The sequence below is a fragment of the Mobula hypostoma genome, chromosome 12 (assembly GCF_963921235.1).
Source record: "Mobula hypostoma chromosome 12, sMobHyp1.1, whole genome shotgun sequence".
Classification (NCBI taxonomy): domain Eukaryota; kingdom Metazoa; phylum Chordata; class Chondrichthyes; order Myliobatiformes; family Myliobatidae; genus Mobula; species Mobula hypostoma.
This window is the reverse complement of record NC_086108.1, coordinates 110,913,809-110,940,840: the sequence shown is the minus strand read 5'-3', so window position 1 is coordinate 110,940,840 and position 27,032 is coordinate 110,913,809. Positions and strand designations below refer to the sequence as shown.

Here is a 27,032-nt window from a genome sequence, read left to right as displayed (position 1 = left end):
GAGGGGGAGGGGGAGATCCGAAATGATGGGAGAAGACAGGAGGGGGAGGGATGGAGCCGAGAGCTGGACAGGTGATTGGCAAAAGGGATATGAGAGGATCATGGGACAGGAGGCCCAGAGAGAAGGAAAAGGAGGGGGAGGAAAAACCCAGAGGATGGGCAAGGGGTATAGTGAGAGGGACAGAGGGAGAAAAAGGAGAGAGAGACAAAGAATGTGTGTATATAAATAAATAACGGATGGGGTACGAGGGGGAGGTGGGGCACTAGCGGAAGTTAGAGAAGTCGATGTTCATGTCATCAGGTTGGAGGCTACCCAGACGGAATATAAAGTGTTGTTCCTCCAACCTGAGTGTGGCTTCATCTTGACAGTAGGTACAGGAGGTAGATAATAAATTGGCCATTGAGTGCATGTATAGTCACAGTACTTGTAAGATTTTTTTCTGATTTTATTTAGATATACAGTACAGTAACAGGACCTTCTGGCCCAACAAAGACTGAAGCCCCCAGAGGAAACCCACATGGTCACAAGAACATACAAGTTCCTTACAGACAGCTGCTGGGATTGAACCTGGGTCACTAGTGCTGTAATAGTGTTACGCTCACCGTTATGCTACAGAGCCAACCTCCAACAGAGTTAATTTTTTGTAATTTCTCTTTGTTACTTAGGTCATAGTAAACGTGCCTTGGTCTCCACATTGTCTCTATGGTCGGTGCTACGAATATGCAAAACTTCAGGCTAGCTCTGACAGTCTGTTTGTTATGAGTTATTTAATGCACACTACAAATACCGAGGACTGCTTTGCAAAGCCGAATGCTCCCTACGATAAAGTTTCTTCAGGTATGTCTTCTGGGATTGAAAGGCTTGTCAAGTGAAGAGGATTTAGAACATAGAAACATAGAAAAACTACAGCACAATACAGGCCCTTCAGCACACAATGCTGTGCCGAATGTGTACTTACTTTAGAAATTACCTAGGGTTACCCATAGCCCTCTATTTTCCTAAGCTCCAGTACCTATCCAGTGGGCACGTGGCCAAGTGGTTAAGGCATTGGACTAGTGACCTGAAGGTCGTGAGTACGAGCCCCAGCCGAGGCGACGTGTTGTGTCCTTGAGCAAGGCACTTAATCACACATTGCTCTGCGATGACACCGGTGCCAAGCTGTATGGGTCCTAATGCCCTTCCCTTGGACAACATTGGTGTCCTGGAGAGGGGAGACTTGCAGCATGGGCAACTGCCGGTCTTCCATACAACCTTGTCCAGGCCTGCACCCTGGAGAGTGAAGACTTTCCAGGCGCAGATCCATGGTCTCACAAGACTAACAGATGCCTTTATTACTCTGAAAAGACCCTATCATATCCGCCTCCACCACCGTCACCGGCAGCCCATTCCACACATTCACCACTCTCTGCGTAAAAGATCATCTCATCTCCTCTGTACCTACTTCCAAGCACCTTAAAGCTGTGCCCTCTCAAGATAGCCATTTCAGCCCTGGGAAAAAGCCTCTGACTATCCACACGATCAATGCCTCTCATCATCTTGTACACCTCTGTCAGGTCACCTCTCATCCTCTGTCGCTCGAAGGAGAAAAGGCCAAGTTCACTCAACCTATTCTCATAAGGCATGCTCCCCAATCCAGGCAACGCCCTTGTAAATCTCCTCTGCACCCTTTCTATAGTTTCCACATCACATCCTTCCTATAGTGAGGTGACCACCACTGAGCACAGTACTCCAAGTGGGGTCTGACCAGGGTCCTATATAGCTGCAACATTACCTCTCGTCTCTTAAACTCAATCCCACAGTTGATGAAGGCCAACCACAGAGTCAACCTGTGCAGCTGCTTTGAGCGTCCTATGGACTCGGACCCCAAGATCCCTCTGATCCTCCACACTGCCAAGAGTCTGACCATTAATACTATATTCTGCCATTATATTTGACCTACCAAAATGAACCATCTCACACTTACCTAAGTTGAACTCCATCTGCCACTTCTCAGCCCAGTTTTGCATCCTATCAATGTCCCACTGTAACCTCTGACAGCCCTCCACACTATTCACAACACCCTCAACCTTTGTGTCATCAGCAAATTTACTAATCCATCTCTCCACTTCCTCATCCAGGTCATTTATAAAAATCACAAAGAGTAGGGGTCCCAGAACAGATCCCTGAGGCACACCACTGGTCACCGATCTCCATGCAGAATGTGACCAGTCTACAAACACTCTTTGCCTTCTGTGGGCAAGCCAATTCTGGATCCACAAAGCAAGGTCCCCTTGGATCCCATGCCTCCTTACTTTCTCAATAAGCCTTGCATGGGGTACCTTGTCAAATGTCTTGCTGAAATCCATATACACTATATCTACTGCTCTACCTTCATCAATGTGTTTAGTCACATCCTCAAAAAAATTCAATCAGGCTTGTAAGGCACAACCTGCCTTTCACAAAGCTATGCTGACTATTCCTAATCATATTATACCTCTCCAAATGTTCATAAATCCTGCCTCTCAGGATCTTTTCCATCAACTTACCAACAACTGAAGTAAGACTCACTGGTCTATAATTTCCTGGGCTACCCCCTTTCTTGAATAAGGGAACAACATCTGCAACCCTCCAATCCTCTGGAATCTCCCCCGTCCCCATTGATGATGCAACGATCATTGCCAGAGACTCAGCAATCTCCTTGCTCACCTCCCACATTAGCTTGGGGTACTTCTCGTCCAGTACCAGAGACTTATCCAACTTGATGCTTTCCAAAATCTCCAGCACATCCTTTCTTAATGTTCTTACGCTCAAGCTTTTCAATCCGCTCTAGGTCATCCCGACAATCGCCAAGATCCTTTTCAGTAGGGAATACTGAAGCAAGGTATTCATTAAGTACCTCAATTATCTCCTTCATTTCCATACACACTTTTCCACTGTCACATTTGATTGGTCCTATTCTCTCATGTCTTATCCTCTTGCTCTTCACGTATTTGTAGAATGCCTTGGGATTTTCTTTAATCCTGCTCACCAAGGCCTTCTCGTGGCCCCTTCTGGCTCTCCTAATTTCACTCTTAAGCTCCTTCCTGCTAACCTCATAATCTTCTAGATCTCTATCATTACCCAGTTTTTCAAACCTTTTGTAAGCTTTTTTTTTTCTTCTTGACGAGATTTTCAACTGTCTTTGTACACCACAGTTCCTGTACCCTACGATCCTTTCCCTGTCTCATTGGAACATACCTTTACAGAACGCCACGCAAATATCCCCTGAACTTTTGCCAAATTTCTGCCGTACATTTCCCTGAGAACATCTGTTCTCAATTTATGCTTCCAAGTTCCTGCCTGAGTATTTCCCCTCGCTCCAACTAAATGCTTTCTTAACTTGACTGTTCCTATCCCTCTCCAATGCTCTGGTAAAGAAGATAGAATTGTGATCGCTATCTCCAAAGTGCTCTCCCACTGAGAGACCTGACACCTGACCAGGTTCATTTCCCAATACCAAATCAAGAACAGCCTCTCCTCTTGCAGGCTTATCTACATATTGTGTCAGAAAACCTTCTTGAACACACCTAACAAACCCCACCCCATCTAAACCCCTTGCTCTAGGGAGATGCCAAACAATATTGGGGAAATTAAAATCTCCCACATGACAGCCCTGTTATTATTACATCTTTCCAGAATCTGTCTCCCTATCTGCTCCCTAGTGTCCCTGTTACTATTGGGTGGTTTATAAAAAAACACCCAGTAGAGCTATTGACCCCTTCCTGTTTCTAACTTCCACCCACAGAGACTCAGTAGACAATCCCTCCATGACTTCCTCCTTTTCTGCAGCCGTGACACTATCTCTGATCTGCAGTGCCATGCCCCCACCTCTATTGCCTCCATCCCTTTCCTTTCTGAAACATCTAAAGTCTGGCACTCTAAGTAACCATTCCTGCCCTTGAGCCAACCAAGTCTCTGTAATGGGCACAACATCATAGCTCCAAGTACTGATCCGTGCTCTAAGCTCATCCGCTTTGTGCATGATGCTTCTTGCATTAAAATAGGCACATCTCAAACCATCAGTCTGAGCATATCCCTTCTCTATTATCTGCCTATCTTCCCTCTCGCACTGTCTCCAAGCTTTCTCTATATGTGAGCCAACCGCCCCTTCCTCCGTCTCTTCAGTTCAGTTCCCACCCCCCAGCAATTCTAGTTTAACTCTCCCCAATAGCCCTAGCAAACCTCCCTGCCAGGATATTGGTCCCCCGGGATTAAAGTGCAACCCGTTCTTTTTGTACAGGTCACACCTGTCTCAAAAGAGGTCCCAGTGATCCAGAAATCTGAATCCCTGCCCCCTGTTCCAATCCCTCAGCCACGCATTTATCCTCCACCTCATTCTATTCCTATACTCACTGTTAAGTGGCACACGCAGTAATCCTGAGATTACTACCTTTGTGGTCCTACTTCTCAACTTTCTTCCGAACTCCCTGTCGTCATTTGATGGCTCTGGGTCTCTACTCACTGAAATTCAGAAGTGGGGGTGGATGGGTTTTCATTGAAACTTATCCAATGTTGAAAGGCCTCAATAGAGTGGATGTGGAGAGGATGTTTCCTATGGTCGGGGAGTCTAGAACCAGGGGACTCCGCCTCAGAATAGAGAGACGTCTATTTAGAACAGAGATGAGGAGAAATTTCTTTAGCCAGAGAGTGGTGAATCTGCAGAATTTGTTGCCACAGGCAGCTGTGGAAAGCAAGACATTAGGCATATTTAAGGCAGAGGTTGATAGATTCTTGATTAGTCAGGTATGAAGGGATACAGGGAAAAGGCAGGAGACTGGGGCTGAGAGCGGAAATGGATCAGCCATGATGAAATGGCAGAGTGGATTCAATGGGCCAAATGAACTAATTCTGCTCCTATATCTCATGGTCTAATATCTAATAGCACCTTCCAGTTCAATATCTACCAGCCCGGTTTCAATGTTAATCACAGATTCACTTTGCTTACTTAGGTATCTCCAAATATATCAAACTGGGTATCTCTCCCAGCAAGCTCATACTTGGTGTTCCATGGTTTGGTGTTGATTATACCTGCAAGAAGCTACATGAGGTAAGGAGAAAATATTAGCAGGTCAGACGGCATCTATGGAGAGGGGTAATAAACAGTTGACGTTTCAGGGACTGGTCCCTCTAAGCTGCGTGGGTGTGCAGCCACACAGTCACTGAAATGCTTCCACGCACGCACACTTTGTTAATGCAGCTGGAATTTTCTTTTATATAATGTTAATATAATTATGAAATTATGCTAATAAAGTTTTGACATCTATGTTAATATAATAGTAAAATAATTTGTAATTAATTATGTATTAATTACTATAATCCATAAATTTTCTAAATAATAAACATACCACACCCTATACGCTGGAAGATTTTAGGGCTTCAACGTAGTTACATTGTCAGTGTTTCAAGTTACAACACTGTTACAAATTGTAACAATAAACACAGAATGGAAATGTGAAAATAACTAAATAAATAATACTGTGAACATGAATTATAGAGTCCTTGAAAATGAGTCTGTAGGTTATTCAAAGTTCAAATAAAATTTATTATCAACATACATACATGTCACCATTTACAACCCTGAGATTCATTTTCTTGCAGACATTCACAGTAAATTCAAAGAAACACAATTGAATTAATGAAAAATTACACACACAAACAAAAATGGACTAACAATCAAGGTACAAAGGACCATAAATTGTGCAAATTGAAAAAAGGAAAAAAAAAAAATATATATATATATATATATATAAAAAATATATAAATACTGTCAAGAACATGAGTTGTCGAGTTCTTGAAAGTGAGTTGTAGGTTGTGGAATCAGTTCAGTGTTGAGGTGAGTGAAATTATCCATGCTGGTTCAAGAGCCGGATGGCTGTAAGGTAATAACTGTTCCTGAACCTGGTGGTGTGGGACTTAAGGTTCCTGTATCTGCATCCCGATGGTCATAGCGAGAAGAGAATATACGTCATGAGTCCCACCAGCTTTGCACCTGTATTTGTAAGTCGTCATCTTATCTAGAGCTGTTCAGCCCTTGTTTAATCATGTGAAGTTTATTTCGATGGCCATGGATTTTCAGCCTACGGAGATTATTTAAAGTGAACTCTTGGTTCGCACTTATCGTGGGGTCCTTACGTGATCCACCTCGCGGTGTCACTCAGTCAAGCCACCGAAGTTCAGAGTTCAGCTGGAGTTCTGATGAAGAAACTTTTGTTTGTCTCAGCATGGGACAAGAGGTGTGTTCCTCCCCACCTGGTTCAGTCACCTCTCAGCACACTCCATTACAATATGGGCTGAATGGTGGGGGTCTTTGATGATGGATGCTGCTTTTTTTTGGCAGCGTTCCTTGTTGGTGTGTTCAATGATGGGGGAACTCCATTCATCAACTAATTTTCGAACTGTATAATTCTCAGGCAGGTGGATGTGAATTGATCAATAAGCCCAACAAACAAACTTGCAACGTCAAGAGTGGAGACACAATCCCATACAAGACTGTCATGACACTCCTGCCCAGAGCAGTATCTCAGAAGTTTTGGGAAAATGATTTGCAAGTCCCATCCTTTACATACATGGTAAGTCCATTTGTTAAAGCATATTGGAGGCCTTCGACCTGTCAGCATACGCCCCTCTCTCTCTCCCTCTGTTGTCTGCCCATCATCCCCTTCCTCACTGTGATCTGCCCATCATCTGCCAGCTCTTGCTTCACTCCCTAATCTCTTTATACAGACTTTCTCCCTTCTTTCCATGCAGATAAAGAGTCTTGACCAAAGAGTCTTTAACCTCCAGGTTGAGTTAGTAGTGAAGAAGGCGAATGCAATGTTGGCATTCATTTCTAGAGGAATAAAGTATAGGAGCAGGGATGTGATGTTGAGGCTCTATAAGGCGCTGGTGAGACCTCACTTGGAGTACTGTGGGCAGTTTTGGTCTCCTTATTTAAGAAAGGATGTGCTAACGTTGGAGAGGGTACAGAGAAGATTCACTAGAATGATTCCCGGAATGAGAGGATTAACATATGAGGAACGTTTGTCCGCTCTTGGACTGTATTCCTTGGAGTTTAGAAGAATGAGGGGAGACCTCATAGAAACATTTCGAATGTTAAAAGGCATGGACAGAGTGGATGTGGCAAAGTTGTTTCCCATGATGGGGGAGTCTAGTACGAGAGGGCATGACTGAAGGATTGAAGGGTGCCCATTCAGAACAGAAATGTGAAGAAATTTTTTTAGTCAGAGGGTGGTGAATCTATGGAATTTGTTGCCACGGTCAGCAGTGGAGGCCAAGTCATTGGGTGTATTTAAGGCAGAGATTGATAGGTATCTGAGTAGCCAGGGCATCAAAGGTTATGGTGAGAAGGCAGGGGAGTGGGACTAAATGGGAGAATGGATCAGTTCATGATAAAATGGCGGAGCAGACTCGATGGGCCGAATGGCCGACTTCTGCTCCTTTGTCTTATGGTCTAAAAACTCCTGCTGTCCATTTCCTTCCACAGATGTAGTCAGGCCTCCTGGGTTCTTCCAGTGCTTTGTGTGTTCATTGAGATGCAGATTTATTTGTCACATGCACATGGAACAATACACGCTATAGCCACTTTATTATCTACCTCCTATAGCTAAAAAAATGGCCTCTGCTGCTGTAGCCCATCCACTTCAAGGTCTGATATGTTTCACATTCAGAGATGGACTTCTACACACCGCTGTTGTAATGTGTGGTTATTTGAGTTACTGTCACCATCCTGTCAGCTTGGACCAGTCTAGCCCCTCTCTGACCTCTCTCGTTAACAAGATATTTTCACTGGTTGTTTTGTTTTTACTTCTGGTACTTTGCTCTGCAAACTCCAGAGACTGTTGTGCATGAAAATCCCAGGAGATCAGCAGTTTCTGAGATAATCAAACCACCCGGTCTGGCACCAACAATCATTCCATGTTCAAAGCCACTTAGATCACATTTCTTCCCCATTTTAATGTTTGGTTTGAGCAGCTGAACCTCTTGACCATGCCTGCATGCTTTTTTGCTTTGAGTTGCTGCTACATGATTGGCTGATTAAACATTTGCATTGATGAGCAGGTATACCTAATACAGTGAATTGCATCATCATCAGTAACTAAAACGCACAGGAATGTGCTGGGGGTGCCTTGCCAATGTAGCATGTCCACACGTTCAGTGAGACAACACAAATAACGGGCCCCTTTTCCACCCGATCCAGATGCTCCAGATTCCCACATCTGCAAGTCTCTTGCGTCTCCATATTAGGACATCCTTCACTTTCTGCCACCCTCTTCTCCCGACATCATGCATGGACTCCCTACCCTGTGGCTCTTCACATTCCGTCGTCCACATCCAATCATCCCGCTCTCTCTGCGGCCATTTTGGCCTTCCCGGGGAAGTCCTGGCTTTCACTCCCGGTTCACCCTGCACAGTCTGCACAGCGCTCCCCACTTCCAGCTCCGCTCCTGCCCCATCGTCCTCTCCTTTTAACGTCGGCTTCAATCCCCCATAAGGGCGGAGGGTGCGGCGCTGACTGGCTGGCAGGAGGGTGTGGAGACCTCGCAGCGGGGCCGGCCTGCACTAGACTCTCGGCTGGGGGTTGGTACCGGTGCACAGCGGTTGCGGGCGCGTCTTCGCCTCCGACTGCATCATCGCTCCAGCAATTGACAATTTCTGTGCCAAATCTCAGTGAGACTGTTCATCATCTCTGGAGGTTACGGAGGAACAGGCAACGGAATTATCGCCAGTGGCACCATCAAAATTACGGGTAAATAGTCGCGCTGCCTTGTGTCTGCCTTGGGAGTCCTAAGGCTTACTACGTCACCATCCAGCAATTCCAGCTGGGCTGGCAACAAATGTACTGGTTCTTCCCTTTCCACTGGACTCTGCCAGCAGCGCCGAGAGGGGGGTCTTGAGATCAGGGTGGCCCAGGACCTCCATATCCCCTCGCCCAGGCCCCTGGCACTATGGAGAGGGCACTCCTTTGACGTCACAAGATATTGGCACAACACAGGAAGTGGCTGTTATTGGTTACAAACTCAACTGATTCGTGCAGGAAACGAGCGCCAGGGGCCACTTCTGGCGGTGGGAGAGATCATCGCATCTCGCCTGTCTCAAGTTGGGCAGCCCACAGCCAGTAAGGCACTGTCCTGCCACTGCGTGCCTGCCTCACTGGGGGCATGGGGCTCAGAGTTCACCTCGACAAGTGAGCTGTGCGTCCACACCAGGTGGAAGGATTAAAACTAGGAAGAACGCAGCTATTCTCCACACAAGCTGGAACATCTGGACCACGTGTCCTGGACTGACTGACAATCTCCAACAGATCGATGATGCCCACAAAACAGCAGCCATTGACAGGGAGCTCACTCAATGGCTCATCGACTTTGCCTACCTCCAGGAGACCTGCTTGACGGATAACGGTTCCATCAGAGAGTCCAATTGCACCTTCTTTTGGCAGGGTCTCCCTCATGAGGACCCAAGGCAGAATGGGGTTGGTTTTGCAGTGAAGAACTCCATCATCGCCACCATGGAACCACCAACAGGCACAACAGAAAGAATCCTTGCTTTCTGCTTATTGTCGCTTTCTGGCCCTGAAAACCTCGTGAGCATCCACACCTCAACACTTTGTTCTTCACCAGAGGCCAAAGTCCAGTTCTCCGAGGCCCTGGATGAGGCAATATCTAGAATCCCAAGTGCTGAAGGATTGTACCTGCTGGGAGACTTCAATGCTAAAGTTTGAGCCGACCAGGAAGATGGCCTTCTTGCCTTGGCCATTATGGCATTGGCAAGATGAACGAGGACAGGCAGAGACTGCTAGAACTATGCTGCCATCATGGACTGTGCATCACCAACACGTATTTTCAGGGTAAGGAGCGGCACGAGGTCTACTGGAGACATCCGTGGTCCCACCACCAGCATCTGCTCAACCGTATAATCACCGAGTGCAGGGACCTGAACACTCACAGTTATCACAGTGCAGACAGCAACACAGACCTTTCAGTTGTTGTCAGCAGAGCAGGGCTAATGCCAAAGAGACTCCATCATTCCTGCTGTACAGTGAACTCTGACAGACTACAGCAGTTCGCAGACGCCTTTGAAGCCACGATGAAGAAGAGTCCGGGTGACAGCGCCTCTATTGACTCCAAGTGGTCACAACTCCATGATGCCGTCTACAGCTCAGCCATAACAGCATTTGGTAAAAAAAAGGAGCCCGAGAACGCAGACGGGCACGATGCGCAGCGGGAAGCAATGGAGCAAGTGGCAGAGGCCAAGAGAAAAGCCCTGCTGGCCAACAAGCAAAGCCCCTGCACCAGCGCTTGCAATGCGATCAGAGCTACCAGAAACAAGGCACGGCAAACTGTCTGACGTTGTGCAAACAGCTACCGGCTGAGCCTAAGCGGCAAATCCCTATCAGCTGCCAGCTGCGGGAACACAAGGTGTTTGACAGCATCGAGTCAGGAACAGGCCCTCCAGCCAGCAAGACAGCCCCACTGAAGTGGAAAAATGGGGTAGTCACCACGGACCAGAGCAAGCAGCTTGAACGTTGGGTAGAGCACTGTCTGGAGCCGTATGCAACCCAATTCTGCCCCAAGGGCACTGACCGACTCACCAGTCATGGAAGAGCTTGACGCATTGCCACCTAGGGAGGAGCTCAGCAAAGCCTTCGACTGTCTCCCCGTGGGAGAGCCCCAGGGAAAGATGGAAATCCCCCTGAAGCCTTCAAGAGTGGGAAGCTACACTGCAGTATCATCTGCACGAGCTTCTGTGTCTTTGCTGGGAGAAAGGCCACGTCCCCCAAGACATGCGAGATGCCAACATTGTCACACTGTACAAAAACAAGGGCGACCGTAGTGATTGTAACAACTACCGTGGATTCTCTCTCCTTAGTATTGTGGGAAAAGTGTTGGCCCGCATTATCCTGGAACGGCTCCAGAGCCTTGCATCCGGAGTCTACCCAGAGTCCCAGTGTGGATCCAGAGCCTACCCAGAGTCCCAGTGTGGATCCAGAGCCTACCCAGAGTCCCAGTGTGGATCCAGAGTCTACCCAGAGTCCCAGTGTGCATCCAGAGCAGGCATGTCCACAGTGGGCATGATCTTCTCATTGAACCAGCTGCAGAAGAAGTGTCTAGAGCAGTAGAAGTCACTGTGCACAGCCTTCATTGATCTGACCAAGTTATTCAACCTCATCAGCAGAAGCAGACTCCTCAAACTTGTGCTAAGGATTAGCTGCCCCCCCCCAGTACTACACAGCATCACATCATCCTTCCATGACATGCATAGCACTGTCTGCTTCAATGGAGCAACTTCTGGTGCCTTTCCAGTGAGCGGCGGAGTGAAACCAGGTTATGTCCGGGCACTGACCCTCTTTGGAATCGTCTTCTCCATGCTCCTTCACAGACCGCACTGAAGGCATCTCCCTTCGCACGAGAGCCGATGGTAAGCTGTTTAACATCACTCGCTAGCACCCCAGGACCAAAGTTAGGACAGCCCTCATCCGCGAGTTGCTGCTTGCAGATGATGCAACACTGACGTCACATACTGAAGGGGGATTCCAACAACTGATTAACCACTTCGCCCACGCCTGCAAGGAGTTTGGGTTCTCTGAAGGAGACAAACATCATGGCCCAGGGTGCAGAATCTCTCCCAAACATCACCATTGATGGTTGCTCTCTTGATGTAGTTGACTCCTTCACCTAGGTTGGATCGACCATTACCAACTGACTGTGTCTACAAGAAGGGTCAGAGCCGTCTCTATTTCCTGAGGAGACTGAGTCCTTTAACATCTGCCAGACCATGCTGAGGATGTTCTACGAGTCTGTGGTACCCAGTGCAATCATGTTTGCTGTTGTGTGCTGGGGCAGCAGGCTGTGGGTAGCAGACACCAACAGAATCAACAAACTCATTCGTAAGGCCAGTGACGTTGTGGGGATGGAACTGGACTTTCTGACGGTGGTGTCTGAAAAGAGGATGCTGTCCAAGTTGCATGCCATCTTGGACAATGTCTCCCATCCACTACATAATGTACTGGGTGGGCACAGGAGTACATTCAGTCAGAGACTCATTCCACCGAGATGCAACACAGAGCGTCATGGGAAGTCATTCCTGCCTGTGGCCATCAAACTTTACAACTCCTCCCTTGGAGGGTCAGACATCCTGAGCCAATAGGCTGGTCCTGGCCTTATTTCCTGGCATAATTTACGTATTACTATTTAACTATTTATGGTTTTATTACTATTTAATTATTTATGGTGCAACTGTAACAAAAACCAATTTCCCCCAGGATCAATAAAGTATGACTATGACTACTACTACACTATGAAGCAGAGGTGAACAGCGGGATTGCCAAGGCTGCAGCTGTCATGGCCAGACTGAACAAGAGAGTGTGGAACAACAGACAGCTAATGACGAAGACCAAGCTGAGTGTGTACCGGGTGTGCGTGCTCGGCACACTCCTCTACGCCAACGAGGCTTGGACACCACACATCTGTCAAGCGAAGAGGCTAAACTCGTTCCCCCACACTGCCTCGGGCTCACATCTCCTGGCAGGACAGAATCACCAACACAGAGATCCTGCAGTGGGCTGACACCCCCAGCATCCACAGACTCTGCCACAGATGGTTGTCAATGTCAAACGGACGGACCAGGGACACTTCCCCAAGGATGTGCTGCATAGCGAGCTGAGTGAGGGTTATCGCCCATGAGGGAGACCATGCCTCTGCTACAGGGACATCTGCAAGTATGACATGAAGCTGGCAGTCATCGACCTCAACACCTGGGAGGAAACAACTGAAGACCGGACAGCATGGAGGGCCACAGTCAAAAGCAGTTGTACAATGTGCTGAGATAGCAGGGACCAACATGCTCATCAACAAGAGAGCCAGTAGCAAAGTCAGGGCTGCATCACCCAGAGCACCTTCCTCCTTCCCCTGCAGCCGCTGTGAGAGAGACTGTCACTCCAGAGGGGGGCTGGACAGCCACTCTAGAAAGTGCAAATTGCCCCAGGTCTACAACCCCAAGAACCATCCAAAAAAGTGTCACACCATCGTCTCTCGAGACGTATGGATGCGGACGAGTAACCCCCCCTTCCCCGTCCCAGTCCCCACCCCAGACCACCCTTCGGTCTTCCTGCTTCTCCCTGCACCACTCCACATGGTCCGCTCCCTACTTCCTCCTCCTGTCCTTGTTTCTATTGCCCCACTCTCCTAGTGACATCTTCCCTGGGGCCCGGGGAGTAGCTGTTACCCTCTTGGTTCATGTGATCTCCTCGTGCCCCACTACTGTCCCTCTTTCTGCAGCTCACTATCACATCCACACTGTTCTCTCCCTTTCGCATCTGCTTTAGCTTGCACTCACCACCCCACCCCCGGGTCCAGGCCAAGTTTGCAAGAACCACCCCCAGCTATCCTGACCTCTCTCCGAGCAGCCCTCTGTTTCTGCACCCCACATAAGATCATAAAGTATAGAAGCAGAATTAGGCCATTTGGCCCATCAAATCTACTCCACTATTTCATCATGGCTATTTCAAATGGCTAATCCATTTTCCCTCACAGCCACAGTCACCTGCCTTCTCCCCATATCCCTTCATGCTCTGACTAATCAAGAATCTATCAACCTCTGCCTTAAATATACGAAATGACTTGGCCTCTAGAGCCACCTGTGGCAATGAATTCCACAGATTCGCCACTCTCTGGCTAAAGAAATTCCTCCTCATCTCCATTCTAAAAGGACACCCCTATACTCGGAGGTTGTGTCCTCTGATCCTGAAGTCCCCCACCATAAGAAACATCCTCTCCCCATGCATTCTATCCAGCCCTTTCACCATTCGATAGGTTTCAATGAGATCACCCCTCATTCTTCTGAATTCCGGTGAGGACAGGCCCAGGGCCATCAAATGCTCCTCAAACGAAAACCCTTTCAATCCTGGAACCTTCCCCAATGTCTGCATATCCTTTCTTAGATAAGGGGCATAAAACTGCTCACAATACTCCAAGTGAGTCCTCACCAGTGCTTTAGAAAGCCTCAACATTACATCCTTGCTTTCATGTTCTGGTTCTCTAGAAATGAATGCTAACATCACATTTGTCTTCCTCACCACAGACTCAACCTGCAAATTAACCTTAATGGAATCATGCACGAGGGCTCCCAAGTCCCTTTGCACCTCAGATTTTATGAATTTTCTCTCCATTTAGAAAATGGTCTGCATTTTTACTTCTTGTACCAAAGTGTATGGCCATTCACTTCTCAACACTGTATTCCATCTGCTACTTCTTTGCCCATTCTCCTAATATGTCCAAGTCCTTCTGTAGCCTCTCTCCTTCCTCAAAACTACCTGCACCTCCACCTACCTTTGTATCATCCACTAATGTTGCCACAAAGCCATCAATTCTGTCATCCAAATCATTGACATAACGTAAAAAGTATCGATCCCAACACAGACCTCAGTCAACTACCATTAGTCACCACCAGCCAACCAGAAAAGCTCCCTTTATTCCTACTCTTTGCCTCCTGCCAATCAGCCACTTCTTTATCCATGCTAATATCTTTCCTGTAATACCATGGGTGTTGTTAAGCAGCCTCACGTGTGGCACCTTGTCAAAGGCTTTCTGAAAATCAAAGTATCCACAAATTCTCCTTTGTCTACCCTGCTTGTTGTTTCTTCATATTCTAAGAGATTTGTAGAAAAGATTTTCCCTTGAGGAAACCACACTGACTGTGGCCTATTTTATCATGTGCCTCCAAGTACCCTGAGACCTCATCCTTAACAATCAACTCCCATGTCTTCCCTATCACTGAGATCAGACTAGCTGGCCTATACTGTAACGTACCTTCTTCTGCCTCTCCCTTTCTTGAAGAGTGGAGTGACATTTGCAAATTTCTATTCCACCAGAACCATGCCAGAATCGATTCTTGAAAGATAATTTCCAAAGACCCCTCAATCTCTTCAGCCACCTCTTTCAGAGCCTTTCAGTTGTGTCATCCTACCTTAGAATACTTCTTCCTCGTTGGGATATATACATTCTGCCCCTTACTAATTGCTCTCAGAAACTCCAGCTCTGCCGTCATCCCTGCCAGTGTTCTTTTCCAATCAATTTTGGCCAGCTCCTCTCTCATGACACTGTAATTCCCTTTACTGCACTGTAGTAATGATACATCTGAGTTTAGCTTCTCATTCTCAAATTGCAGGATGAATTTTGTGTGTGTTGCTCTGGACTTACAGAATTTGCAGTATCTCTTGTGTTTATAATGTGTGTAATGTTTTTGTTACTCATACTTGACTACTCGTATCACTGGACCTGGACTTCTAAGGTCAAGGGAGTGGAACTGTCCAGTGGAATGGCCTTTCCTCTTTAAAACTCTCCCACACAGTTTCCTGTCATTGTTGGATATGACAACTAATGTTTTTCTGTCATTCACTCTTTGTTTTTTTTGCTCTCTGTTTCATGGATGTCTGTGAAGAGTAAGGATCTCAGGTTGTATATTGCATACATTCTCAGACATTAAATTGAACCATTAAACTCAGTTTGATGTTTATTTTTGTTAGTCCCAAGGAAAGTCCCATGAGGTGTGGTATGATAACCCACGAAGTATTGCAGCAAAGGCATCTCTGGTGAAGAAGTTCAAACTTGCCGGCATTGGAGCGTGGACTGGGAATTTCCTAAATTACACTTACAACGCAACAGTAGCAATGCAAACCCAAAACATGTGGAATGCTTTATATAAATCTTAATGAACGTACAGCGTTAGATCCCTGTAATTGTGAATGAAATTTTGTTAGCAAGGAAGAATAATGAATGCACAAAGATCCAAGACTCAGATTTAATATGTTCTCTGATGAATGAAATTTACTGAAATAAATTTTAATGATTTGCAGATAATTGTTAACTGAATCAACTAAATCTTTTCTAATGCTTCCTTGCAACTCGTTGTCAAGCTCTATGATACTGACTTCATGAAATTCATGGCAAAATTCTGTTTTTGCATTGTGTATAAAATTAATTATGACAAACATGGGTGTACACATGCTGACTGTGAACTGACCGCTGATGATCTTATCTTGAACCAAGGTGACTTCATAATTTTCAATAGACAGACTGCAATCTAGTTCTGATATAAAATATTCTGAATATCTTACACCTTGTTGTCTGAAGTCTGAGTTGATTTTATTGTGTCAAATTCTGCCTGGCCAATATTTTTCCCTTAAACCTAAATTTATATATACCTCTATTTATCGTATTCACTGATGTGCCTGTTGAATGAGAGCTGTTAAAGTTAACTTTAAACATAAGTTTAATTTTAATTGTTACTCAAGCATACACAAGAATACAGCCAAATGAAACAGCGTTCCAAGTTCAAAGTACATTTATTAATAAGTATGTATACTTTATACAACCTTGAGATTTGTCCCTTTACAGGCAGCCACAGAACCAGAAACCCAAAAGAACCCATTAAAAAGACCAATGAACACCTAATGTGCAGAGAGAAAAAAAAACACAAATCATGCAAACAGTGAAAACAAGCAACGGCATTCAGAATGAAAGCAGAATGAATCCACAGACACGAAGCCAGAGACCACACCCACAGCCTCAGCTCATCACACAACAGAGCAAAATGCCGTGGAGCTCACAGACACAAACCCCAGAGCAGCTGGTACAAGCCCATAGCCTCAGCCTCAGTGCAGCAAAGAGTGGAGCAAATGCAAGGGTCAGAGTGTAAAACACAGTACCAACAGTCACACACGGCAGAAGGCATATTTCGCACATATGATAGCCAAAAAATATACAGTCACAAAAAAAATGACAATATACAAGTCTCTGGGTGTCAAGGCCTGCAGATTGATGCTGCATGGGCTGTTGTCCTGGAGCCACGTTTCAGCAAGAACAAGCACACAACAGTTCCTCATCACATGCTAGTGCAGCTGGAGGCAAACGCAGTCCAGCTTGTCTTCCATCAAGCGAACGCTAGAGAGGAGCACTGACAGGTGGGTCCACTGGGCCACCCCACCTCCAGTGTCTCCTTCCCTGGTTGGCCGCAGCAGGCGTCCCCGCAGCTTAAAGGCCGGGTCCATGTGACAGCCAAGGCCCCACAGCTCCCCCGCCATGGATCTTGCCAATGAACCAATAAATCAGACTCACAGATTACTACATTACCAATGTCCAACAGAGGAAAAAACATTACAGCACAGGAACAGGCCTTTTGGCCCGCAATGTCTGTGCTGAACACCATGCAAATGTAAACTAAATTTTTTCGCCTATATGTGATGGATATCTCTCTATTCTCTGTCTTTACATGTATCAATCATTCGCCTACTTTTCAAAGAATAAAGACCAAACCTGGCCAACCTCTCTCTGTAACTCAGGACTCTGGTCCTGGCAACATTCTCTGTGCTCTTTCCAGTTGAACCACATCTTTCCTACAACAGAGTGACCAACACTGTACACAGTACTCCAAGTGTGGCCTCACCAGTAACTTGCTACAACTGCAACATAACCAAGTCAAGTTTATTGTCCTTTAACTATATACATGTATATAACCATATAACAATTACAGCACGGAAACAGGCCACCTTGGCCCTTCTAGTCTGTGCCGAACTCTTACTCTCACATAATGTATAGAACCATGTAATGCATATAGAAATGAGACAAGGTTTCTCCAAACCAGGGTGTAAAGCACAGTAGTATACATAACACATAATAACTTATGAAGGTAACGATAAAATCTACAGATGAATCACACATAAATAAAAAACTAAGGTGCATTAAAATTAAATATTGTAAGGTGTGGAACAGATTAACCAGTGACACTTGGAATACGATGCGGCAGGAAGGTCAGAATCCTAATGGCCTGGGGGACAAAACTGTTTCCCACCCCGACTGTTCTTGTCTTTATGCTTCATAGTCTCCCGCCTGATGGTAGAAAGTCAAAGAGGATGCTGGATGGATGTGTGAGATCCTTAATAACACAAGGGCTCTGCGTATGCTGCGCTCCTGATAAATGTCCCCCGTTGGGAGACCTCTATGATCCTCTCAGGTGTTCTCACAGGCCTTTGTAAGGACTTCCGGTCTGATGCTCGACTGCTCTCAAACCAGATAGAGGTGCAGCTTGTCAGGACGCTCTCAATGGTGCTCCAGAAGGTGGGGTGGGTGAGTCTTGCTTGCCTCTATCTTCTTAGGATGTGTCTCATCCTCTGTATTCAATGCCCTGAGTGCTGAGGGCCAGCATGATAAATGCCCTTTTCAGAGTCAGAACCAGAATTAGGTTTAATATCACCAGCACATGATGTTCATTATAATGCAGCAGCATCACATTGCAATTCATAATAATAAAAAATACCTACAGTATATCAATAAGAAATAAAGATTTAAAAAAATAAGTAGTGCAAAAGAGAGAAAAAAAAGAAAAAATATTAAGGTAGTGTACATGGGTTCGTTGTCCATTCAGACATCTGGTGGCAGAAGAGAAGAAACTATTCCTAAAATGATGAGTGCGTGTCTTCAGGCTCCTGTTCCTCCTCTTTGATGGTAGCGATGAGAAGAGGGCACGTTCTGGCTGATGAGGACCCTGAGTGATGGATGCCGCCTCTTTGAGGCATCACCTCCTGAAGATGCCCTGGATGCAGGGGAGAATAGTGCCCATGATGGAGCTGGCTGAGTTACAACTTTATGCAGCTTTTTCCAATCCTGTGCTTGGCCCCTCCATACCAGATGGTGATCCAACCTGTTAGAATGCTCTCCACATTACATCTGTAGACATTTGCAAGTGTCTTTGGTGATGTATCAAGTCTCTTCAAATTCCTAATGGAAAAATAGCCACTGCCATGCCTTGTTTTGTAATTGCATCAAAATGTTGGGCCCAGGATAGATCTTCAGAGATGTTGATGCTCAGGAGCTTGAAAGTGCTCACCTTTTCCACTGCTGATCCCTTGATGAGGACTAGTGTGTGTTCCCTCGACTGCCCCTTCCTGGTCCATAATCAATTCCTTGGTCTTACTAACATCGAGTGCAAGGTTGCTGCTGTGACACCACTCAACTAGTTGATCTGTCTTACTCCTGTACGCCTCCTCATCACCATCTGAAACTCTACCAACAACTGTGTGTGTCATCAGTAAATTTTTCACCATCCTGTCTACCTGTGATGCCACATTCAACAAACTATCCACTAGTACACCTAGACCCCTCTGTTCCTTTATGCTGCCAAGTGCCCCATCATTCACAGTATAAGTCCCACACTAGTTTGGCTTTCCAAAATACATCACCCCATACTTATCCATATTGAGATCCATTTGCTACTCCTCAACCTACTTCCATAACTGACACTTCTTCACTATAATACCTGATAACTTACTGATCAAACTTCACAGAGCAGAGAAACAGGCCCTTCGAACCATGCTTGGGTTCCCCTCAAACATTTCACCTTTCACCCTTAACACATGACCTCTCGTTCTAGTCTCACTCCTCACTCACCCTCAGTGGAGAAAGCCTGCTTGCATTTATCCTGTCCACATCTGTCATAATTATATATATTTCTATCAAATCTCCAGTCATCTTCCTACGCTCCAGGGAAGGGGTGCCACAGCAGTTAGCACAACACTATTACAATTCGGGGATTTGGAATTCGGAGTTCAATTCTGCATCCCCTGAAGGAAGTTTGTATCTCCTTCCTGTGACCGGGTGCTCCAGATTCCTCCCACATCCCAAAGACCGCTTCTTTTTATGCTGTATATCAATGATTTGGATGGTGGATAGATGGCTATGTTGCCAAGTTTGCAAATTATACGAAGATTGGTGGAGGGGCAGGTAGTGTTGAGGAAACAGGTAGGAGGCAGAAGAACTTTTTTTTATTAAATGCAATCGAGAACAATAGCCAGATCAGAAATGCTGATCAAGTCAACTAGTTGTCAAAGAGAACTCTGATAGGCCAATCAGATGGTTCATTGCTGCTCAGTGACAGACCACAAAAAAATCATATATACAATTAAAAAATAGTAGAAATACTGGGGTCATGATGATCATGATGAAGTCTGCTGGAGAGAGACATTTATACACATGCTGTCCTTCATAATTCAAAGAGATTGAAGGATAAGGTTGCAGGGTGACAAAACGTGACAGGAGCACTTGGAACTAAAAACTAATCCCTACCGGGAGAAAACAGGACCTGTTCTTTCCGTACTGCTCTCCAGCAGTTTAAGTCCAGCCGGAACATAACTCACAAGTGCTCTTTAAAGTCAGGTATTAACCCTACCTACCAACAACCAAGCATTGCCATCCTGGTCCCCTTCACGATAGCTTATGAAGAAGCATATGACTTCCCTCCCAGAGATGATAGGTGTTTGTGCACTCGACTCTTGAAGGCTTGGACCCCATCGTCGCAGATATTTCCAACCACAGCATCTGGAAGGCTGTTCCAAATTCTGATAACAGTGAAGGAAGCTTCTATCCAGTGTGTAGGTTCTCGCATCAGGAATAGAAACAGCATGAGCAGGCATAGATAAACTTGATCGTGTAGTGCGCCGTCTCTCATAAGATGAAGGCAGCCATGGTGCAAAGGTCTGCAGGACTTAGACAGATTAGGAGAATGGGCAAGAAACTGGCAAATTAAATACAATGTTGGAAAATGCATCATCATGCACTTTGGTAGTAGAAATAAATGTGCAGGCTATTTTCTAAACAGAGAGAAAATCTGGAAATCTAAGATGCAAAGGAAATTGGGAGTCCTTCTGCAGAGCACCCTAAGGGTTATCTTGCAGGTAGAGTCAGTGGTGGGGAAGGCAAATGCAATGTTAGCATTCATTTCAAGAGGTCTAGAATACAAGAGCAGGGAGGTGATGCTGAGGCTTTCTAAAGCACTGGTGAAGCCTCATCTTGAGTATTCTGAACAGTTTTTGGCCCCTCATCTTAGAGAAGATGTGCTGGCATTGGAGAGGGTCCAGAGGAGGTTCACAAGGATGATTCTGAGAATGAAAGGATTATCATATGAGGAACATTTGATGGCCCTGGGTCTGTACTCTCTGGAATTCAGGGGGAATCTCATTGAAACCTTTCAAATGTTGAAAGGCCTCGACAGAATAGACGTGAAAAGGATGTTTCCCATGGTGGGGGAGTCTAGGACAAGAGGGCACAGCTTCAGAATAGAGGGGCGTCCATTTAAAACAGAGATGCGGAGAAATTTCTTTAGCCAGAGGGCGGTGAATTTATGGAAGTTATTATCACAAGCAGCTGTGGAAGCCAGGTCATTGGGTGTATTTAAAGCAGAGATTAATGGGTTCTTGATTGGACATGGCATCAAAGGTTACGGGGAGAAGGCCAGGGAGTGTGGGAGAGGAGAGGAAAAAGAGGATCAGCCATGATTGAATGGCGGAGCAGAATCGAGGAGCCAAATGCCTAATTCTGCTCCTATGTCTTTTGGTCTTATGGACATGCACGTAGATGTGTCCACTGTAAATTGAGAGGTGATATGTAAGGAGTTTGCTCATTCTTCCTGGGCTTTCTCCAAGTGCTCTGCTTTCCTCCCACAGTCCAAAGACATACCAGTTAGTGGGTTAATTGATCATTGTAAATTGTCTTGTTACTAGGCTAGGGTTAAATCGGTTGAGTTGCTGGGTGGAGCAGCTCATTGGGCCAGAAGGGCCTGTTCCCTTTTGTATCTCTAACAAATAAAGTTGTAACCTGTTCAACCTTGCCCAATAACTCAGGTCCTCAAGACTTGCTCTTTCAATCTTATTAATACCTTTCCTGCAGGTAGATGACTAGAACTGCACACAATACTCACCAATGTCTGATATAAATTCAGCGAAACTTCCCTACTCCTGCACTAATACACTGATTTATGAGGACTATCTCATGTCATAAAGCCTTCACTAGTCCTGCAGGGAGAATCACTGAGATGCGCAGCCATGATAACATGTGAAGATAACATTTCTCTTATTGTTTGTCCTGAGAAGAAGAGAGTGTTAGTTCTCTGAGACGGTCATCTGCTACCTGTCACCTCACTCAGAATGCCAGTGTCAGAGTCTCTGTCTCTCTGAGCTCTGGTAATAGAGTGACGTTCAGGACAGTCCATGAAGGTCCTGAATTTTATATCGTGGAACAGAATTAAATTGCCTTTATTGTCACATGTACTGAGGCACAGTCAAAAACGACAGAATCAGTTTTAATATCACTGGCATAAGTCATGAAAGTTGTTGTCCTGCTGCAGCTGTACATTGCAATACTAAAAACTGTAAATTACAGTAAATATATTTTTTTAAAGTTAAATTAAATAAGTAGAGCAAAAAGAGAAAGAAAAAGTAGTGAGGTAGTGTTCATTGTGCATTCAGAAATCTGATGGCGGAGGGGAAGAAGCTGTTCCTGAATCACTTGGCGTGTGCCTTCAGGCTCCTGTACCTCCTTATTTTGGCATGCCACCTTTACAGATCATTTCATCACATCAGTGCCTTGAGGTAGGACAAGGGAAACAATAACAAAATGCTGAATAGTGTTACAGTTAGAGAGAAAGTGCAGGGCAGGTAAACAATAAGGTGCATGATCATTACAAAGTGGACTGTGAGGTCAAGAGTCCATCTTGTCACACCAGGGGGCTGTTCAATAGTCATAACAGTGGGGTGGAAGCTGTCCGTGAACCTGGTGATACATGCTTTCAGGCTTTTGTATCTTCTACCCAATGGGAGAGGGGAGAAGAAAGAATGTCCGGGGTGGGGGTCTTTATGATGCTTTACTGAGGCAGTGAGGTGTAGGACGAGTCCGTGGAGGGGAGGCTGGTCCCTGTGATGTGCTGAGATGTGTCTGCAGCTCTGCAGTTTCTTGTGGTCATGGGCAGAGCTGTTGCCTTACTAACTCTCTACGATGCATCGATACAAGTTGTTCAGGTTTGACGGGGACATGCCGGATTTCTTCAGCCTCCTGAGGAAGTAGGGGAGTGGATGAGCTTCATTGTCCTTGGAGCCTACGAGGTTGGACCAGGGGAAAAGAGGAAACAACAGATTTCAAGTTTTCGAAGCAGACTATTATGTGAAACTTTCAGATGACACACCGCCTGAGCTCAGAATGCATAAAGACCCCACTCATCTGAACATTCTCTTGTCTCCCGTGTCCCATTGGGCTGAAAATTCAAAAACTTCTCAGTTCCAGTGCCAACATGGCATGCCCTCAACTTACCAACCCCTATGGACTGGTAGGTCTTTGGACTGTGGGAGGAGAGCAGAGCACCTGGAAGACACCCACATGGTCTCAGGGAGAACATACCAACTCCTTACAGAAAGCAGTGGAAGCTGAACCCCAATCACTGGCACTGTAAACCGTTACGCTGGCTGCTGCACTATGATCAGAAATTCTTTTCACCTGAAAGACAAAATGCAAAGGATTTCAAACAGAGCCCTGATCACTAAGCGTGATTGAGTTGTTCCTCATACAGTTTCTGGAATGTTATAGTGACCCTCTGAGTGAATACGTTTTCCCTCTGGCCTTACATCTTGTTGTCTACCTGCACCGCACTTTCTATGTAACTGTGGCACTTTATTTGGCCTTTGATTCATAGAATCATATAACACTACAGCACAGAAACAGGCCTTTCAGCCCATCTAGTCCATGCAAACTGTTACACTGGCTAATCCCATCGACCTGCACCTGGACCATAGCCCTCCATACCTTTCTCATTCATGTACCTATCCAAATTTCTCTTAAATGTTGAAATCCAACCCACATCCACCACTTCAGCTGGCAGCTCGTTCCACAATCGTACCACTCTCTGAGCAAAGTTCCCCTCGTGTTCCCTTTAAATATTTCACCTTCCACCTTTAACCTATGACCTCGAGTTCCATTCTCAACAAACCTCAGTGGAATCAATCTGCTCGCATTTACCCCATCTATTCCCCTCATCATTTCGTATAATATTGTGTATTTCATATTTCAATAATATTTGAGTCATCTTATATATTGTTTGATTAAGCATTCTTGTTCATTTACATAATCCAGTACTGGTTATATGTAAAAATAAGTTAATTGCATACATCATCATGCGAAACATGCCTGTCTCACTTAATGTAAAGATGAAGTTAAACTTGCATTTTTGGACTCCCAGCATCTTCCTTTGAATTAATTTAATATTTTGAAGTTACAAAACATAACATATACCTCTGTCAAATCTCCCCTCATTTTCCTACACTGTGGTGAATAAAGTGCTAACTTGTTCAGCCTTTCCCGATAACTCAGGCCCTTTCTATTATTGTTTTCCCTTGTTCAACATCAATGCATTGATGTAACGATGCATGACATGCAAAAGCAAGTTTTCACTGTAATTCAGTATATTGATCATATTAAACTAATTTGCCAATTAATTGGCTTCTTAATTGATGTTTCTGTCAATTAAGAGACAGGTGTTTCTCCTCTGACTTCAAGATTACTAGTGCTTGGGTCAACAACGGCTTCTTCACCACTGCCATCAGATTTCTGAACCAACCTGAAAATCCCGAATCCTACCTTGGACTAAATATCCCTCAATGTGAAGAAAGGTTAGCTTTACTACAGACAGGTACATCGAAACGTACAGTGAAATGCATCACTTCCATCGATGACCAACACGGAGGATGTGCTGGTTGAAAAGGATTTCCTTCCGCGCTACACATATTAAAATACTGGAAGAACTCAGCAGGTCAGGCAGCGTCCACGGAGAGGAATAAACAATCAGTGTTTTGTGCTGAGACATTTCATCAGCAATGGAAAGGAAGGGGGCAGGAGCTGGAATAAGGAGGGGAAGGGGAAGGAGTACAAGCTGGCAGGTGACAGGTGAGACCAGGTGAGGAAGGAATCTGATAGGACAGCAGTGGACCATGGGAGAAAATGGAGGAGAAGGGGCACTGGGGGAGGTGATAGGCAGGTGGGGAGGAGAGAAGGGGTGAGGGTAACCAGAATGGGGAATGGATAAAGAGAGAAGGGGATGGGGGTAGTAATGACCGGAAGTTATTGAAATTGATGTTCAGCTGACAGGGTAGAGGCTACCCAGACAGAATATAAGGTGTTGCTCCTCCATCCCGAATGTAGCCTCATTGTGGCAGTAGACGAGGCCGTGAGCAGACATGTCAGGATGGGAATGGGAAGTGGGATTGAAATGGGTGGTCACTGAGAGATCCTGTGTTTTGCGGTGTACAGAGTGAAGCTGCTTGACAAAGTTGTCCCCCAATCTCACTGCTGTAGAGGAGGCCACACCAGGACCACCAGGTACAATGCACAGATTTGCAGATGAGGATGAACTGTCCTTAAATGTTGGCTGTTTATTTTCCTCCATAGATGCTGCCTGACCTGCTGAGCTCCTCCAGCATTTTGTGTGTGTTGCTCTGGATTTCCAGCACCTGCAGAATCCCTCGTGTTTATTCCTTCCGCGTTGTGCCGAGGAGATGCTGATGAGTTCGGAAGCGGGGTGGTAGTTTCTGGCGGACGCTGGTGCAAAGCTGCAAGACCTGGCAGCTGATTCAGTCCTGAGGCACTGGTTAAGTAGTGAAGGTGTCTGGGCTGCGAGGTGTGGAGTGACTGGGCTGGCGTCTCAGAGACGACTGCATCTTTTTCTGTAGCAGTTCAGCCCGGAGAGCTCGCAGATCTAACATCGTCTGTTTCCTCAACTGTAAAGGCAACAGAAGTTACTGGAACAGTTCATTTCACTGGGATAAGCACACAGCAGCACAGCACAGCACAGGAACAGATGCCAAGCAATCTGGCACGTCACCAAAGACACTCACAAATTTCTTCAGATGTACCACGGAGAGCATTCGAGCTGGCTGCATCATTTTACAGTTGACACCAAGATTGGGGTTGTACTGGACAGTGGGGTAGACTATCAAGGCTTACAGCGAGATCTTGTCCAGCTGGGGCAATGGCAGATGGAATTTAATGCAGACAAGTGCGAGGTGTTGCACTTCGTCAGAACCAACCAGGGTAGGTCCTAACAAAGTGAATGGTAGGGTACTGAGGAGTGCTGTAGAAAGAGGGTTTTGGGGAGACAAGTTCTTAATTCATCACAGGTAGATAGGGTTGTAAAGAGAGCCTTAGGCACATTGGCCTTCATAAATGAAAGTACTGAGTACAGGAGATGGGATGTTACGTTGAAATTCTATAAGACATTGATGAGGCCTAATTTGGAATATTGTGTGCAGTTTTGATCACCTATCTACTATTTTGGAACTATGTAAATAAGGTCAAAAGAGTACAGAGAACATTTACAAGGACGTTGCCGGGACTGGAAGACCCGAGTTATATCAAAATATTGAATAGACTGTATTCCCTGGAGCGCAGAAGAATGAGGAGAAATTTGACTGATGTATACAAAATTATGAGGGGTATAAATAGAGTAAATGCAAGCAGGCTTTTTCTACTGAGGTTGGGTGGGACCACAACTGGAGGTCATGGGTTAAGGGTGAAAGGTGAAAAGTTTAAGGGGTCCTCTCCTTTTTGCGCTATATATTGAACCACTTGCCCAACTAATAAGACAGAGTGAAATCGTAAAAGGTATCAAGGTGGCAGGGATTGAACAGAAAGTGGCGTTATTCGCAGATGATGTTTTAGTCTATATGAGTGAACCAGAAAAATCATTTATAGGATTGTTTACACTGTTGGATGACTTTGGGAAAATATCAGGTTATAAAATAAATGTAAAGAAAACGCATGTTATGTCCCTAAATTATACACCATCCAAAAAATTGCTGGATACATACGATCTTAAGTGGGAAGCTAAATCATTAAAATATTTAGGAATAACCCTGCCGAAGGATCTTTCAACACTGTCACAGGTAAATTATGGGCCATTAATCTCAGAGATAAAAGCAGATATGCATAGATGGAATCCTATCCCCTTTTTAAGTTTAAATTCAAGGATAAATACTATAAAAATGAATATTCTTCCTCGGTTATTGTATCTTTTCCGTACTTTACCGGTGGAGGTGGATGATAATCAATTCAGGGAATGGGACAAATGGATTTCCCGCTTCATTTGGCAAGGAAGGAAACCTAGAATTCGATATAACACCTTACAGTTAGGGAAGGAAGGAGGAGGTA

The 27,032-nt window shown here is 45.4% G+C and overlaps 2 protein-coding genes across 6 annotated transcripts in view; one reads left to right on the top strand and one right to left on the bottom strand.

Annotated features, from left to right (window-relative positions):
* Positions 1-15,835, top strand: part of LOC134355269 (di-N-acetylchitobiase-like) — a 33,929-nt gene extending 18,094 nt beyond the window's left edge. Inside the window, exons 4-7 of the mRNA XM_063065064.1 lie at positions 666-837; positions 4,968-5,065; positions 6,429-6,587; positions 15,539-15,835. Coding sequence (XP_062921134.1) covers positions 666-837; positions 4,968-5,065; positions 6,429-6,587; positions 15,539-15,724 — 615 coding nt within the window. The 3' untranslated portion in view covers positions 15,725-15,835. The remainder of the gene's footprint in view (positions 1-665; positions 838-4,967; positions 5,066-6,428; positions 6,588-15,538) is intronic.
* Positions 15,836-16,408: 573 nt separating this feature from the next.
* spata1 (spermatogenesis associated 1) overlaps positions 16,409-27,032 on the bottom strand; it is a 105,845-nt gene continuing 95,221 nt past the window's right edge. For all 5 annotated transcript variants that reach the window (XM_063064784.1, XM_063064787.1, XM_063064785.1 and 2 more), the window contains one exon: positions 16,409-25,603. In XM_063064784.1, coding sequence (XP_062920854.1) covers positions 25,475-25,603 — 129 coding nt within the window. In that variant the 3' untranslated portion in view covers positions 16,409-25,474. The remainder of the gene's footprint in view (positions 25,604-27,032) is intronic.